Source organism: Anarrhichthys ocellatus, unplaced genomic scaffold (genome assembly GCF_004355925.1).
Source record: "Anarrhichthys ocellatus isolate YVR2014 unplaced genomic scaffold, GSC_Weel_1.0 scaffold35, whole genome shotgun sequence".
NCBI lineage: Eukaryota > Metazoa > Chordata > Actinopteri > Perciformes > Anarhichadidae > Anarrhichthys > Anarrhichthys ocellatus.
Genome location: NW_022280065.1, coordinates 2,464,477 through 2,482,064, shown reverse-complemented (window position 1 = coordinate 2,482,064; position 17,588 = coordinate 2,464,477). Strand labels below are relative to the sequence as shown.

The 17,588-nt window shown below is 45.2% G+C and overlaps 1 protein-coding gene across 2 annotated transcripts; it reads left to right on the top strand.

Annotated features, from left to right (window-relative positions):
- Positions 1 to 1,715: 1,715 nt before the first annotated feature.
- Positions 1,716 to 17,542, top strand: efna1a (ephrin-A1a). 2 transcript variants are annotated; one of them, XM_031866539.1, is made up of 5 exons: positions 1,716 to 4,145; positions 14,412 to 14,707; positions 15,559 to 15,624; positions 15,741 to 15,836; positions 15,958 to 17,542. In XM_031866539.1, the coding sequence occupies exons 1-5, from the start codon at positions 4,048 to 4,050 to the stop codon at positions 16,080 to 16,082; spliced, it is 681 nt and encodes a 226-aa protein (XP_031722399.1). In that variant the 5' UTR covers positions 1,716 to 4,047; the 3' UTR covers positions 16,083 to 17,542. The 2 variants fall into 2 exon arrangements, with proteins under 2 accessions (XP_031722399.1, XP_031722398.1); XM_031866538.1 differs by having other exon boundaries at positions 1,726 to 4,145; positions 15,955 to 17,542.
- The last annotated feature ends 46 nt before the right edge of the window (positions 17,543 to 17,588 follow it).

The window sequence follows — 17,588 nt, the reverse complement described above, 5'->3', positions numbered from 1 at the left end:
AATTAACTACAGCTAATTAAGAACTGGCATTTACCACTTCATCACTTTGCTGTAACGCTAGGGTTACTCACTGATTACCTTGAAAATTGCTCCACCTAATCATTAACTTTGCTTCCATTGCCTCAGGAAAGCCGAAGGAAAATCAACAATTGTGCCAGAGAAAGCAAAAAGAAGACCATGAACAAACTTGTTCTTGGCAAACCATTTAGGGAAGGATGGTGATGCTATCTTTACAGCGTCAGTATTTCATAAGAGGAGGTAGACCTGTGCAATGCTAACTACAGGAAACACTTCTCTTCCATTGTTTGCTAAGAAAGAGCTCACAGGTTCAAGAACACCTCCTGCAGAGGAGCTATATTGACGACACAAACCAATGGAGGCTGATGAGATGAGACACACACCGGACCAAGCATTGCTGGGCTGCTGCTCAGTTCACATCAACACAGTTCTCTTATGTAAATAGATGGCGGGGTGTTGTTTGGGGATGGGAACATGATGATAGTCTGTCGTTAAACCTAACATTTGTATTCACAGTGAAGGGGCCACACACTTCTCCTTTAATGGCCATGCTGGAAGAGCCAGAAGGAGGAAAGTGGCAACAAGCTGACTCAAGACGACTCTCTGCACATTATATATGGTCTGAGATGTTTCTATGGATGTCAGTTTTTTAGCCACGACAATGGCCAACATGTCGACTGCAACAGACGAGGTAAGGCTTGTTTTTATACAGCCGATTGTGTCTTTTGCTTCTAAAGCATTTGTTGGTTACATGTTGCCCCTAACAGCTCTTTAAGAGTAGTGAGCAGTCAGTGAAGGTACAAAACAGTCAAGTACGTTTTTCAAAAAGTGTGAATCACCGCAACCACAAGAGGTCTTTAAACATACAGTCATAAATGAGCACAGAAAGATGTTAGGCTGATGGTACCAGTAGTATGCAATATTGACTGTGGACAGAGGCAATCACACACACACACTCACACACACACACAAACGCATGATCTTCCTACACGCTTACGCCTGGCAGAGAGACAATTAAAAAAAACATGCATGTAGGTTGTTCCCATACAGAGGAATATGTTCTTTCTACTTTTTCAAGGTAAAAGTCCTCCGTGTTTTGATTTCTCTTTTCAGGATCACAGAAAGTGCAACTCTATGACGTCATCTAATTACTCTGGTTAAAATGGATGGAAAAAACAAATTATGGACAGTCAGTTCCCATGCCATACTTGAGACCGTTTCCCCTATCATTTTCCTATATCTTATTTTCATGCCACAGAACGAGCTCAGTGCAAATTCTGTCAGGATCTGAGGTGGATGGGGTTGTGTTTATGTGTGTTCGTGCGACTGCGTTTGTGTCTATGTGGACGTGCAAGTCTGCAGAGATCCATGCACGCGTGTTTGTGTGTCTGTCTGTCGAAGAAAATATAAATATCAGGGCTTGAGCTGCAGTTTTGTCCCACTTCATCTTTCTATTTACTCATTCAGTATTTCAGTTTGAAATGAAAGGTCTACTCATTTGGCTCCTGATAGAGTTTGGACATAAATGTCTGTGGCGCGGCGAAAGCTTTTCCGCAACAAATTTCCCATTGCAATGCAAATGACAATTATGTTGGCAGTCCCTCTCACTCTTTTATCTTCCCACCGAGCCACAAAAAACAATTGGACTCTAAAAAATTGATCTACCGGGATGAGCGCTCTTCATGAATACAAAACACATTATTTTGGACGACCTGCTTGACACTGAGTAGCACAAAATTACCATATATATGTGCCTTTCTGCATTTGTACTATTAGATCTGAAATGGTTTGTCAGTTTGGTCTGCATTTTTAAATGCAGATTGCTTGAACTGTGACTACTCAGAACCACTGAACATCGAATATATAGGCTGCAAGGTACAGAGGACTCCACTTGAGTCTGCATAAAGTAAACAGTAAAAGTAAAGGCCTTATGTAAAACACTTGACAAAATAGTGTGGGTGTCTGTTTGAGGTGATTATTAACACAGCACAGAGTCGGACTGGGGTTAACAGGAGATGGAAATAGATATTAGTCTAATCTGCTTGGAGCACCAGGTGAATGGTATGTAATTGCGCTGTGACAATTAAACTGTCAGATAAACTGTTGATTTGCAATCAGTAGTATACTTGACAGTTTAATCGTCTTGTGAAACTGTCAGGCCCTCTGTGACAGCTGCCACCGTCTAAAATTTCATGCACCGTCTCCTCTGGCTAACCTGATCTGAGATGACTTTAACAAAAACATAACATCTTAAAGGCTCTATCTCAGGGCTGCACAGAGCCTCTTGTACTGTAAGAATGCCCGATTTCAGTTGAAGTGTTTGCTTACATCAGGAGAGTATACTGCTCTCTCTGCCTTCCTTCACTCTCTTCTTGAATATGGACCAAATACACCTGCTGAGTTTATCTGATCACATCAATGAATCGTATCTATGTCCTGAAATTGAGTCAATGCTCCAAACTGTCAGCTGTTTGAATTTATTATCCACAATGGTTGCATCCCCTTTTTTCATTTGTTTGTTGTTTGCTGTGATACATTTGAAAGCTGCTGTTCTGCTAAGCAGACATAGCTAATAAAGTGCCATGTCGAGCAGAAGAAGCAGGCTTGAAAACCCCCTCTGGCAATTTGGCTCACTAGACTGAACAAGCAGCTCGCGGTGCAGATTATCCATGTCAATGGAACAGAAAATGAGAATCGGGATTTGCAATGTATCTGACAGCATGGAGGTTATGAGCTTCCAGCTGAAGGTAGAGTCTTTGTATTTGACTCTCTCGGTTTTACATTTCATGTGGCCTATCATTTCAACGGCTGAAAAACTCATCGCTTTCAAAGTCAAGGTGGAATCGCTTCCATGTTGATATTACAAATGAACACCTTTAAAATAAGATTCACACATAGTGGAAAAAGAGCCCTGTAAGATAAAAAAAACAAAAAACTTCCCTCCAAGAAATCACTGTACAAACAAACCAGATGTTGCTCAACCAGTACTCAAGCAAGGGTGGTGCACTTCAGTGACAGATAAGAGCTCAGGAAAAAACAGTTTGAATGCTTTCGACATTGGACATAATAACTTGGGTGCAACAACAAGGGTGCAACATAATGCATTAGCCTTGCAACAGATACAAGAAAACAGTGTGTGGCAGCTTTTAATGTTCAATTTTCATTTACAATGTGTCGTCTGTGTGTGCGTGCGTGCGTGTGTGCGTGCGTGCGTGAAAGCTGGTGTGCATTTATATGTTGCAAGTGCAATGAAATTGTTTATTTGACATGTGCGCAAGTAACATTAAAAAATATATCATATGAATAAATGAGCGGTTTATATTGTAGTTTTAGTTCTCATGAACTGATACCAAAGGTATCCTTATCCTAAAGGAAATGTTTTGAACGTAGGGTACTATAGAATTGTAGGTATACTATAAAATCTGCAAAATTTAACATTTTATTAGCTACATTAAAAACTATGATATAAAAAGTATGATAAGGTTTCTGCAAGCAGACATGTGACTGCTTGCAGATGTTAAACTGCAAACATCTAGCGTAAAAATCCCAGTCCGATGTTTCTGAATGTTGTGTTGTAGACCTACTCGGACATACTGTACATGATGGAGTTGTAATATTGTGCTCAACGCGTAAACATACAGCAGGCCTACATAGTAGAGAAAGCTGCGGAACTCGCGTCTCTCGGACAGCCCTCTGATTGGTCCCCGCTGGTACAAAGGCGGGGCTCGCGGCTGTGGGCATTTCACAAAATCAGCCACCACGCCGCTCGGGCTTTCATTGACTACGGATCTGTCGAGTTAACCTGACCTCTCTACGGTTTTTTTTTTTTTTATTGCTGCGCGTATGTACTTGCGTTTTGTTTTTCTTTTAGATTCACTACATGCGTAAAGTGTTTTCTTAATCGTGCAGTCTCGAGGTGCGCGGACGAGCTCCTCTCGCTGAACTTTTTTTGTTGTGTTTTTTTATTTTTTTTTGCACAACCTACCTGAGTTGCGTTTCCTCTTCTGCACGCCTCCACTCCTCTCCACCATGGATTTGGTCTGGATTGTGGGCTTGGTCGTGAGCGTCTGCGCCTGGTTCGCTTCAGCGGAGCGGCACAGCGTCTACTGGAACAGCACGAACCCCAAGTAAGTATCTCGTTTCCTCTGGGTTTTCCCCATGCTCATGCAGCGCTCCTGAACCCACCTTTGCGCTCACTTCTAAAAAAACAAAGATTGGTTTGGCATCTTGGACATAAAATAACTTTAAACCTGATTCTCAGTGCAGATTACATCATTGTGATCCACACTCGCATGCGTTTGGATAGTTGCAACTCATGCATATTCAGCGAGCTACTTGTGATGAATCTGTGATGGAGGACAACTGGCTGCTGTTGTCATGATAATGCAGGACAGTTGGAGTCTCTCTCTCTCTCTCTCTCTCTCTCTCTCTCTCTCTCTCTCTCTCTCTCTCTCTCTCTCTCTCTCTCTCTCTCTCTCTCTCTCTCTCCCCCTTCCTGGACTCGAACCTGTTATTACGGTAATACTTTGTCTAACCTGTTGAGATTTAATCCGTTTCGCAATCGGTGTACCAATGCTGCGGTATTAGTTTACACCATCTATTTGTCTTTGTGACGTGACAGAGTAAATAGCTCGTACCTCTAAGGGAGAATGGATGAGCGTGTTTCATTAATGCACCGAGAAATGCATTGATTGTTGTTTTTTCTTCTTCTTTATTTCAGGACTTTATCAAACTATGATCTATGAACACTAAAATACATTTCCATATTTAGACTCTTTATGCACAAGTTTATGAGTTTATTTATTGTATGAGGGAAGCAACTGTGTATCATTTTGATAAAACAATTAAAAAGTGAGTGAATTCCTCTTCTGTCTGATGCTGTTGTGTCTTCATCCAAAGAGCTGACATCCTATAGGGGAGGGTGTTTTTCCCCTTGCAAGGATATATATATATATATATATATATATAATTATTTTCCCCTGGTCTGACTCACAGCACAATGTGTTGAAATATCATATCCTCCCCCATCTGACAGAGAGTCCTAACCTTCTGTGTGCAGTGGGAGGTTGCGGTGTCTCCTAAATCAAGAGATATCACATGGGGTTTACGCGGCTGTCAGGGAGACATAGGAGTGTTCATATTTCAGGTGGGAAGACGAGTAATAATGGTGTGTGACAGAGACGGAGGAGGTAACTTGAGGCCTGACCAGTAGGTCACACTGTGGGGGAGAGAGATGGATTGCTCAGGGGAGGAGAAATTGGAGCTCAAATTGTCGGGGTTAGGGGCCATTCAGAATAAGTGGGGGTCAATTAGAATTGTGTTCGATGGTGGCCGGGTCTACGGGGAGAGTTAAGTTTACACGCCACAAACTAACTTCTACACGCACCCACATACAGACACACCCACTTGGGACGGGCAAGCACTAACAGGGACTCCTGGCATACAATCCCAGACCAGGACACTCGATCACACCAACTGACAACACCATCTAAATCAATCAGTGTTTGGGCTCTCTCTCCAGGAACACATGTCTTGTCTTGGTTGCAAACAAGCAGATATTCAATAACTCTCCCACCAGCTTACATTCAACCGCTGTTATCCTCCCCATCTCCCCTGTGGTTGAAACTACAGCGTTCACTGTTGTCGGAAAGGTCACAATTACAGCGTCAAATGCACTGAAAATCAGAATCTAGTCCCAGATGGGAAGGCGTTTTGTTGTTTTTTTTCCCCCCCCGCTGTGGAATGACAATGATCATGCCTGTGTATACATAGTAATCTGTCCTTTTGCACTTGCTATTTTTTCTCCGGATGACTGTGCTAAATCTCGCCCTTTGGCTACTCTTAATCCTGTATGTGCGGAAAAAGCACCGAGCCTCTGAGATGTTTTCATCATTCCCAGCAATCTGCTCTCCCCTTTGACCCGTCACTTGATGCAGCGTGTTGACGTCCATCTTTTCTCTCGTGAGATGTGGTTTCCCCTCTTTCTTTTTCCCTTTTTATTGTTCCACCTTGTTGGTTAGAAAGCTGTCATTAATCAAATTGATCTCAGATTGATCACTGGGGTGCATGTGGTGCAGGCTCATTTCCTTTTTCTCCATGAGTTTGTTGAGGGATTTAGCCACACACACACACACACACACACACACACACACACACACACGGGTCTATACATGCACTAGTGTGTGACTGACTTCCAAGGTCATCCCTGCCTGTACTTTAACGACCACTTTGTTCCAGCAGGAGTGAACTCTATTCCTGACTGCGTGTCTTTCAGCACTCTCTGACCTTTTCACTTGTTAGCATATTTGTAACCTTTTGTGTGTGATTAGCAACAGCTTAATCACCGGCACGGTTTATTCCCAGAAAGAGGCTCAGCAGTGTGCCCTGTCTGTGTGTGTCTGTGTGTGTCTGTGTGTGTCTGTGTGTGTCTGTGTGTGTCTGTGTGTGTCTGTGTGTGTGTGTGCAACATCACCAGATCTGTGTGACTCTTATACACATTAACCTCAGTCATCCACTCACACACATGTGCCACAGTCGTGATTGATGTTAACATCGTCCCAGGAGCCCTCTGGACTCCAATAATCTGCTCCTTTCCCCCCTTTTCCCTGCTGACAGAGCATGAGTACACCCCACACACACACACACACACACACACACCCTCCTCCTCCTCTGCTTTGTACCTGTCTCTCCCTCTCTCCAGCACCTCCCTCCCCCTCTTCTTGGCCAGGTTCCCTTTTCAACTTGGTTCTGTGGTCTCCAGTCCTGTGAGTCTGTTAACCGTTTCATGGCTCTCTCATGCACATGTTTATTTTGACATCATCCTCATAATGATGACACATTTTTTTTAGCTAATCTGTTCTAACTCTGAAGTCTTGACGTGGCTCTGCCTTTCTAACAAGCTTTTTTGTTTTTTATTTAGTTAAAACGGCAAAATACGCTTTCAAAATGTATTTCGCAGACCATCGCTGGCACAGTGGTTTAATTGAATAAGCTTGTTGAGCTGTGAAGGCTTGAATGAGGGCGTTATTCAAGGTGTGTTTCATCCATGGGAATGTTTTTTTGTGTGTGGCATTTAGCCAGTCAATAAGGGTGTTTTGTGATGCTTCCCATACAAATTGGGGAACGGTCTTCACGGTGAGCCACAGAAAGAGAATAGTAACTGGTGTGACCGATCGGGGGTCAGAGTTCGCTATGTGATGAAGTGGCACAGCCTCTATCAATCTGTCAGTCATTCTGTCACGGCGGTGGTCCCTGAATACTGGCTGCCACTCAGGCCGGCCCCTCTTCACACGGCCGTGGCTCTGCCTCTGGGAAACTCTCATTCTTCCCCCCCCTCCTGTCTTTTCGGTCCCTTTCGCTCCTTCAACCGGCTTTTATCTCAACTTTACAAGCTGTCCCTTTTCAGTCTTTTATTTCCTCACCTCCAACTCTGTCTCTCGGAGAAGGAGGGAAGCACGCTAAGAGGTGTGGAATTTTTTTTTATCGTTCTTGGCATCCATGGCGATCCGACACAAGGCACTTTGCCCTTTCCTTCACGCCCCCCATCAGCCCTCTTTCTTAAAGCTTCCTTCTCCAACCTCCCTATGAAAAGCCACTCTAGTCTTCCCAGCAAACGGGTTTATTCTTTTACTTTTTTTTTTTTTTTTTTTTCCCACTTGTCTGTCAGTGTGTGCTTCTCCCCTCTTGAGTCTGAAGCGGTGGGTATGGAAGTGGTAGAGCCAGTCTGAGAACTCAAACCGTGAAAGGGCAGGACTTTTAAATAAAGAACAAAAACAAAGGAGTAGGTTAACGTGTCTGTTTGACTCCCGTGCATGTGAGCGCGAACATGCTTAAGAGATAAGAGATGCGAGATAAGACTTGGTAGTGAGCGGGTGTGATTATGTGGACGCAATAGATATGGGATTTCTGCGATTTCCAAGTATTCTGAACCGAAGCTAGTTTCCTTGAAAAACATCCCCTTTTCCCACTTCCCTTCCTAATCCAGCTTTCGCTCCAAACACCCCAGCCCTTCTCTTCAGTAAATTCCTACGTCTATCCCCATCTTCTGCTTGCATTGTCTGTCCCCTCCCACCACCCATAATCTGACCTTGTAATCTGTCTGCTGAATTCAATCTGGGGAAAATACTCGGAGATTGTCAAACCGATGGTAATCGCCTCTTATGGGCTCATTGACGTGTGTTGAGGTTTCCGATCTTAACAGTCTGTAATCGTCTGTAAGAAGACTTTACATTTACAAGAGTCTCTTCACACACACACACACACACACACAAATCGCTGTTTTCATCCTGTTCGATATTCCAACTTGTTGTTGCCATTGTCAATGGCTTGTTTTATTGCCTGCACCAGATAAATATTTGGGCCAAAGGTTTTACCTTCCTGCAGGCATGCTCTCTGTGTTTCCCTGTGAAGTGCCTCACTTCCTGGCTACGTCTTTTCCCGGGAAAACAGCGTATCCTGTCTGCACACTAAACAATACAGTTCTCACACCAGCACACGTGGACTCTGGGAGTTGCTTGACTTTCCCAGGCCTTTTTTGTGGAATGAATATGTTTGAAGAAAGAGAATAAGTATATTAGCGGTGATTAATTGTTACCGTGAGGGTATGTGCTCAACTGTCGAGCTGTGAGGATGATTTGGGATCCGCCTCCCCGTCTGCACTGCTGTCAAATCTCTGCGTCTCTATTTTGGATTCTCCTCTGATCAAAGTCAGCCCAGTCAACCCCGCCAGTGGTTCTCTGCCCCATGCCCATCCTTGTGCCTCTTCCTTATCTTTGCAGCAGACTTCCCCTGCTCCTCCTCTTCTCAACCCACACAAAAATCACAGAGGATGAAAAAAGCATTCATATGCTGATTTATGAGTGGAGCTTGCACTTTCTTTCTCAAAGTGCATGTGTGTGAGGCAGAGATAAAGAGCACGTGTGTCCTCCTCCAGACTTGTTTGTCAAGTCTTGGTGACACTCAATGCACCGACAGTGTATGTGTGTTTGGATGAAGAAGAATTAGTCTGCAGGAGTCAGATATTATCTCTGAAAATGAAGCATTGTGTTTGTTTGGTTGTGTAAATAAGGCTCATTGTGTAAAACGTTTGTTTTTCTCTGGCCTTTTTTTTTTTTTTTTTTTTTTTTTTCTCCTGTTTGTTGGATGTCTGGGTTCAGAGTGTGTGAACATGTCCACACAGCAAATACTGCCACCCCCTAGAGGTCAGTTGTATTATTACCATTGGTAGTACTAGGTAGCTGTAAGCTACTACTACTGCACTAAAAAGAACTGTGGCTTGAGCTCACATCGTTTCCCCGTGGAATTCATTAAGCCACCGGCTCAGAAAAAAAGAACATGTGTGAACGTTTTGCTGTGTGGAAATCAATCCAGAAAAATCTATTTTCTTGTACAGATATTGGCCTCCTGAGAAATGTCATGTCAGTGGTGACCTTTGTGTTCTGGCCCTTTATAAGATACAAATGGCTCGGGGGACAACGTGAGACAGTTGGAAAGAGCATATGTATTCATCTAAGCCTTCTTAGTACGGCGGAATCAGCCAATTATTTCTCTGCTGGACTTAAATCTTTGTCACTTTGCCGGGTGGCAAAAAGGAGCTTTGGCAAGTTCAGCCGGGAACGCCGGCGGAATGACCAATGATCCGGACGGACAAAGGTTGAATGACGGGACGGGAGAAAGCTGATTGAGATGGATGACAAAAAGTCAAACGGTGCGAAGAATGAAGGTTGGAATATTATGTTTAAAAAAAGGAGGAGCCACATGAGTTGGACCATATTCGTTTCTATGACGACCCCAGCGTACCCACGCGGCATTGTGCTCTGCAAATGGCAGGTCAGGAAGTTGCATATTTGGAATACCATCTTTGTGATTGGTTCAGCAAGTCTGGGGTTGGAGGGGAGGGACAGAGTTGACATGAGGATCTGGTTTGCTTATTGAGTGATGAAAGACGGACAGAGAGTGGGAGGAGATTGCTGACATTGATGGATGACTAGATAGAAGAATGAAACAGAGTTTGAGCAATAACGTTAAACCCTCCCACTTAACTTAACTCATGATGCACCGCCGAAAGGCTTTCACCTCTCTCTCTCTCTCTCTCTCTCTCGCTCTCTCTCTCTCTGAAGTGCCACCTCCCTCGTGGAGTCGCGTAGCTTCAGATATATCTTGAACGAAATGGCTCCCTTGTGTCTAGTGTCTTTCATTACTCTGTTAACGCCTCTCACTTTCCCCTCTGCAACCAGGGACACACACACACACACGTCACTGTGTCTCTTCTGAACTCCAGTGTAGAGTAATAATACCTTCTCTGTGTGAGAACAATAGTAGTGTCCCCACCCTGCCTATCTCACCCCTTACTCTGTCCCCAGCCCCTCTGCCGCGGCTCTGGGCCTCGCTGTCCACTCTAAGCCCCCGTATTAAACAGGGTCTGGTGCTGATGAATGGACCAGAGCTCAGCCTCTGCTCCACCATATAATCCAGGCTTGGATGAGCCAATTAGGTGGTCCCTACATTCTGGTTCACTCATCTGTGACACAGGCCAGTCACCTTTTGGGTCACATTACTGTCGTGCACAAAAACCCGGGAAGAAAATAATCATGTTTATGTGGTTTGGGTGACCTCACAGGTCAAGTAGACCAGAGCTCCTGGTTTTAGACGTGGCCTCCGTGGATACTTTTTTTTTTTTTTTTTTTTAAGTAGTTCTGCATCGATCTTTAAAGTGTGCGATTCCCGTCTGAGCAGACGTCGCTAGAATTTTAAATTGCACAAGGCCCCTCCGATGCTGACTTGGAGATTGTCCGACCTTTGATCCACATTGCGGCCTCTTCGCCTCAGAGGTCCAGCATTCCACAGGGCGATAGAGTGCAGAGATGAGAGGGTGATGGATGGGTGAGAGGAGGGGGTAGAGGTGGAGAAGAAAGCAAAACGCTGGCCAGAGATTAAAGAAGAGAGCTTAGACTTCTGCTGCTGAAGAGGCTCCAGTAAATCAGAAATTCCTTCTTCGGAAAGGAGGAAGAACAGCCTGTAGTCTATTTTTTGCCCGATTATACATACACGCATTTCCACATTCTATCACTGCTATCATCGCTGTCCGTCATTGGCATTTATCATCCACCATATCCCGACTGAAACACACTCCCAGATTCCTCAGAGCTCTTCAGACGCAACACACACACGGACACAGTCCAACACAAACAATCGCACAAGTCTCGGGCTGAGACGGACACGCATGCACACGATCCCCATTGCATATCTGCCGTTGCTCCACAAATCATCCTTAAGTACAGAATGCAACTCTTCCATGCTGTTGCTTCGGCTGAAGCTCCGAGCGGCACCGTCGTAAAGAGAAGGCATCTACGGAAGAACAATGGGAATAAATCAAGACCGCCTATTGACAGAGAGAGGGGAACAGTGTGGAGGAGGGAAATAACAAGGACACACACTGGGGGAGACGGAGCGGGACTTTGTCTGCTAAAGTGAAGGTGGCATGATTTGACTTTGTTAGCTAAACCTTTTCACACCGAGGCCTAAGCTCCCTTTGAAGTGTGTTACTCTGATCAGTTAATTAAGCAGATGATGTGGAACGTTTCGATGCAGAGGCGTTGGAGGGGAACAAAAGGCAGCAGGATAATTAAAACTATTTGCTATCAGTAAAAGGGGCTAGCCAGCCTCCACGGTGTGCGTATTCAACCACTGTTTTCTCTGCTAAGTGAGGTATTCCATCAGTGCGGGCATGTTGTGAATAGACACACTGTATGGAACGGTGGCGTTGACAAACGCAACTGTAGCTCTCGCATAGATACTGACTGACTGAAAGAAACTTCAAAAGCCAATCCCCCCCCTCCCTCAAACCAGTTGTGGTATGCTCCCAATGTGTTCATCAAAAGGGGGTCGAAGGGAGGTGCAATTAAAACACAAAAAAGGGGTATTAAATTCCCCCCCCCCGGGGGTAATTATGTCCCCCCCCCCCCCCCCCCCAAACTCTCAGCCTGAAGGGACTGGGAAGTGGGGAGCGGGGGGGGGACATAATTACCCCCCTCCGGGGCAACTTTAATACCCCTTTTTTGTGTTTTAATTGCACCTCCCTTCGACCCCCTTTTGATGAACACATTGGGAGCATACCACAACTGGTTTGAGGGAGGGGGGGGATTGGCTTTAGGGAGTTTGTTTGTTTGCAGCGGGATGATAACTCTGTCAGGCAAAAGCAGACAAGAGTGTTTGTTCAATAGTGTTATCGATTCGACTGGAATTGAAAGTGGCAGGGGGAAAAAACACTTTAGCGCCAATCTGGTAAACAGAGCGTGGCGGGCAAACTGCAGATAAGCACAAAGCTGTCTGGACCATGGCAAAATGATAATTATTGGCCCTCCCCCCCTCCCCCAAAAGTTGGCAGGGGCACACTATTATCAGCACAGTTAGATGTAAGTTTCATCAGTATACTAAAAAGGTGCTTGTTTTCCAACGTGCCTGTGTTGCTGTTATAATGGTGTTGCCGGCTAATCTGCTCATCAGCATTGAGGGAATGCAGTCAGCCGGCGAAAGGTGTGGGGGTGGGGGAGGCAGGCAGAGGGGGAGCAGGAGTCAGGACCCGGTGTTTGGAGCCACAGCGTCTGTCCTTTTTTTCCAGGCGGCACCAGAGAGACCACTGGCCAAAAACAACAGCAGCTAACGAGCGGCGGGGGCCTGTGCACTTTGATCGTTCGTCACACATATGGACCTTGTCACACAAACACAAAATCCCCAAATGCTGCTTGTTACATTTAGGTGTTTTATGAGAAAATGACAGAATCCTCAAAGAAAAACCACCTCCAGCGGTGAGGTCTTTTTTTCTGTGCTAAAGGTGTCCGATTGGCTCCCTGTAGGCTTTTGGGAACTCTTTGAGATTTGCAGATCTGATTTAAAAGCAGTCAGAAACTCACACTGGCTGTCTGCCTCTGTCTTGGGGTTGGTGAAAGTATCATGAACCAGCCATGTATTCATTGCAAAAGCAACAAAACCCTATATTAGACACACATTCTCCTTGTGTGTTGTGAAAATATTGAAGTCTTGTCAAATTTCATCCATTCTCAGAGAACCCCTGGTGATCTAGAACAGTAGGAGACGGTAAACTGATAGGCATCGCTTTGGAGATCAGTACCGGGGGAGGGCGTGCGTGTGTGCGTGTGCGTGTGTGTGTGTGTGTGCGCAAATGGTAGGTAGCTACTGCTTTAGGTTGTTGATAGATGGGAATTACTGGGGTGTGTGTGTGCTTGTGTGTTGCTAGCGGCCAGCTACCGCTCCAGGCCGATGATAGATGGCTTTGGCTGAGACGAGAGCATTAGCTGTGAGCAGCCCCCCCCCCCCCCCGAGCAGCCACTCAGTCAGGGGGTAGGGGACAGAGCTGGAAAACCTTTAATGTCAATTCCCTGGAGATAAACTCATAATATCTCTGATAAAAAGGAAATCCATGAGGGGGAAGTAATCATGGACAGTTGAGATAAGGCCAATTCAAACGGCTGCTAAATAGTTGTTTTATGTGTTTCTGTAATAGTTAAATCGTGTTTCGTGTTTATGGGGCCATTGGAAGCATGTTGAAATGCTAAAAAGTTGTCTGCGGTTGCTCCTTTGACCTACGTCCAAGGGGAAGGGAGGGAGTTCAGTTTACTTTGAGGACCCTCGTAAAGAGGGTCAAGGAGTGGCGGGAGGGATGCAGGGAGGAATGGAGGGGAGGCAGACAGTCTGACTGTGTCTCTGTGTTTGTAATGAGAGGGAGTGCGGTGGGAGACGGTTACAGGCCGTCACCAGACTCATTTTCTACGTGTCCGCCCGTCTCTCACTCTAATGAATGGCTTAAAAACACACGTGACCTTCATTTGAATCCATATCGCTAATCGACTCCGGTGTGTGTCTGCGAACTCGTCATAATGCATTCTGCCTCTTTATGCGTGTGGGTGTTTTGTGTGTAGCCCTGCAGATGTCGATACTCATCTCCTGTCTTGACGGGCTAACTGACTGCTAATGTTTCTCTGTAAACATCACTCGACTCCCGAGAATCGTGGGATCAATGTGCACTCAGTGCAGCGAGCAGCGGCAGATACGCTGGCCTCGCGTTCCTCCATATTTATGCACATGTTCTCTGCAGATCATTCTTCCCCTTATCGCGTTTTCCCTCTTCATTCCACTCCAACACACACATATTTCGTCACTCACAAACACTCTCTCTCTCTTTCTCCTGCTCTATATGTCTCATTGCCAGGCCTCTCAGACTTTTCTCTGATTTCCCTGTTGTACTGTGGCGTGTAGCCGATCAATATATAATCAGAGCTTTTGAGGCTTATATTTATTACCGCTCCGATGCTATAAGCACGGTTATCAGTCTCCTGCCACTTGAATAACTGTCCTCCTCTGCCTCCTCCCTGCAGGTTTCTATGGGACGACTACACCGTGGAGGTGAAGCTCAACGACTACCTGGACATCGTCTGCCCCCATTACCCTCAGGGTGAGGTGCCACTGCTGGATGCCGAGCGATACGTGCTCTACATGGTGGAGCGCGAGGACTATGACTCCTGCAAGCCCCAGTCGTACGACCAGATGCGCTGGGAGTGTGGCCATCCGTTTGCTCCTCATGCCCCCGAGAAGTTCTCGGAGAAGTTCCAGCGGTTTACTCCGTTCACTCTGGGAAAGGAATTTCGGCAGGGAGAAAGCTACTATTATATCTGTGAGTGTCAATATAACTTTCTTTTCAGAGTGTTTTCTTTGTATCTTGTATTTCAATCAATCCAACATTTTCCAACAACGCGGAGAAAATGGAGAACTTTGAAGCCTGGTTATACTTTCTGCGAGGACGGTCGCACAACTAATTTTATATTATTGTGTATATAACATTTTCAAAGCTCTTCATTTTCTCTGGCCAACTGCGTAGTTAGAAAATGTTGAACATGAACGGACAGGCGAAAACCTGTCGCTAACATCGGCACATTAGCATGCCCTCAATGAAAAAAAGGTGTTCATATTTTGACTAGATGATGACTAAATGAAAAGATAAGTGACCTTCAAAATTACTACAATTCATCTTGAGAGGCAACCCATCCAAAAGTGAGATATTTCAGTCTGGTGTCAGACTGTCCGACTGGAGGAAGTGAGGGCAAACTTCTGCAGTTTAGTTTAGTTTTTCTACTACCCGAGCTCGGTGGCCTGCTCATTTAAGCTCAACGTGGACATTAACTGGGGTGTTGGCTCAGTTTGCCAAGTTTATACAACACTTGCCCTGCTAGAATGTAACCACAAAGAGCCAGCAGTGTTGTTGCCCTGACCACGGCTGTAATTAGATAAACTGCAGGACAAGACCCACTTCGCCTGGTCACAGATGGCCTCCTAAGCTTTGTCCCCTCGTCTGTCTGTTGCCAAGTGTGCGTGTGTGTGCGTGTGTGTGCGTGTGCGTGTGCGTGTGCGTGTGCGTGCGTGTGCGTGTGCGTGCGTGCGCGCGCATGCATGAAGGTGAATTAAGGGGCCAGTGGAGGCTAAGTGCAGTAGTTAGGATTTTAACGCCTGTGTTGTTTCTTCCCGCAGCCAAACCTTTGCACCACCATGGACAGGAGTGCCTCCGGCTCAGGGTGGACGTCGTAGCTGCTGATGGTGAGTTTAACCGCCCCTCCCGGCTGGAAGGAGAGCAGCACAGTTCTGATAGTCGTGCTAGGCATTTTTGTGAGACCCAAGCAGAGTAATTGATGGTATTTTTGTTTTTCTTTCAGGCTCTCAAGAGGCCAGAGTGGCTAAAGGAGGCACAGCTGGGGCTGAGGCCGGAGCCGGGGGTGGGGTTCACAACCCGTCCAATAGACTGCCTGCAGGTATGTTTACCAACCCTGCGTCCTTTCTAATTATCCCTGATCTTAAAACAGGATTCAGGATTGCGTCCGGGTGTAAATATGTGGTGCTAATGTGACTTCTTTATCTCCAAACTTCAAGCAGATGACCCAGTGGTGATCCTGCCAGACGTCCAGAAGAGTGTACGGTCAAACTCTGTGGCGGCGGCTGCGTCCCTCACAATTCTCTCACTGCTGGTCCCATCTTCATTACTGCTATTGTTGCACTAAGAGTACACGAAAGGACTGCTGTCGGCAGACTTTCTTTTCAGGGACTACAATGAACACAGTCCGTGGGGATGAGACCACTGACTCAAAAAGACAGTTTTCCATGCCCAGTGCTGGCCACCGGGAGAGACTTTTGAAGCTTGTAAAGTACAGATGAACTCGCTGAGTAACTCCTGAGCATTTGAGACAAAGTACATGTGCTTCGTCTTATATTTCAAAAGGGTTTTTTTTTTGTTTTTTTTTCTTGGAAAGACCAAGCTCTCCTTGATTTGTATTTCTTTAGGGCTCTCTCCAAAAACATAAATACATGAACTTGTTTGGAGGATAACCCTAGAACAAAATATGAAGCCGATTTAAAGAGGGACCTAAAGTGGCCGAAGAACAATCGGGAGCAAAGACACCAACTCTGTTTGAATTCTATAAATTTAGATGGGATGAATCCACATTCTGTGGAAAAGTAATCTCTCACCTTTTTGAGCCAAAGATCAGTCATCTCTCCAACTTGTACACTATTCCACCCTTGAGTACTGTGTGTTACTTGTTGTATTGTTATCGTAATGGTATCAAGTGGCATTTGGTGTCCCAAGTGATTCCTTTCTCTAAATGTAGCATTGACAGACTTGGGGGGGACCGTTCTCATGACTACCAATCCTCTGCGAACTCGACCATGTGCTTATATACTGTAGCACTACTGCTGCACAGTACAGACACAACAACATACACCCCATTACAGTGTCTCACACACACACACACACACACACACACACACACACACACACACACACATCGGATGACATGAGACATGAAAACACACTACATCGAACTGTGTTGCATGTACATTCTGTGAAGATAATTTATACCATTTGCAGCTGAGAAGTTTTACTGTGTATATACCATGTGCTCACAAAGACAAATGTTTACTGTTGGCTACAGGAGAGCTTCTCTCTCCGTCTCCTGGTAGAGTTAGTATTTGTGTGTGAAAGGGCAAACGTGTGAGAGTAAGGAGGGAAAAAAAGGAGCGATTGATTGAAAGAGTGACGAGACAAAATGTTTTTCTGCCAAAAGCGAACACTGAGATGTTGTGTGTTGCGGAGAGGCTGGACTTCTCTGTTTGTTGGATCTTGCCGCTGTATTGGTTAAGCTGTCTAACATGGAGTGCTGGTATCTTTTTATTACTACGGGACCCCGACCCTGTGTATCATGGTGCTTTCCTCTCATGTTTTCAACACAAAGTTCAGTTATTTCGACCTAATAATTCCCACAGTTTTGGATGATTTGAAAATGTTCTAGTCACCAGTTCACAAGAGACGAGACACGGCATCAAACCAAGTTGCCCGAGCACATCTTCACCTGACAGGCTGGCTTGACCAACAAAGCACAACGGTGTATGACTACCATTGAAGTCGGTCTTTTTTTTTAATCTGAATTCTTGTTTCCTAATTTTGTACATGTGTAAGTAAGAAAACTGTGTATATATGTATATATTTATATATATATATATATATATAT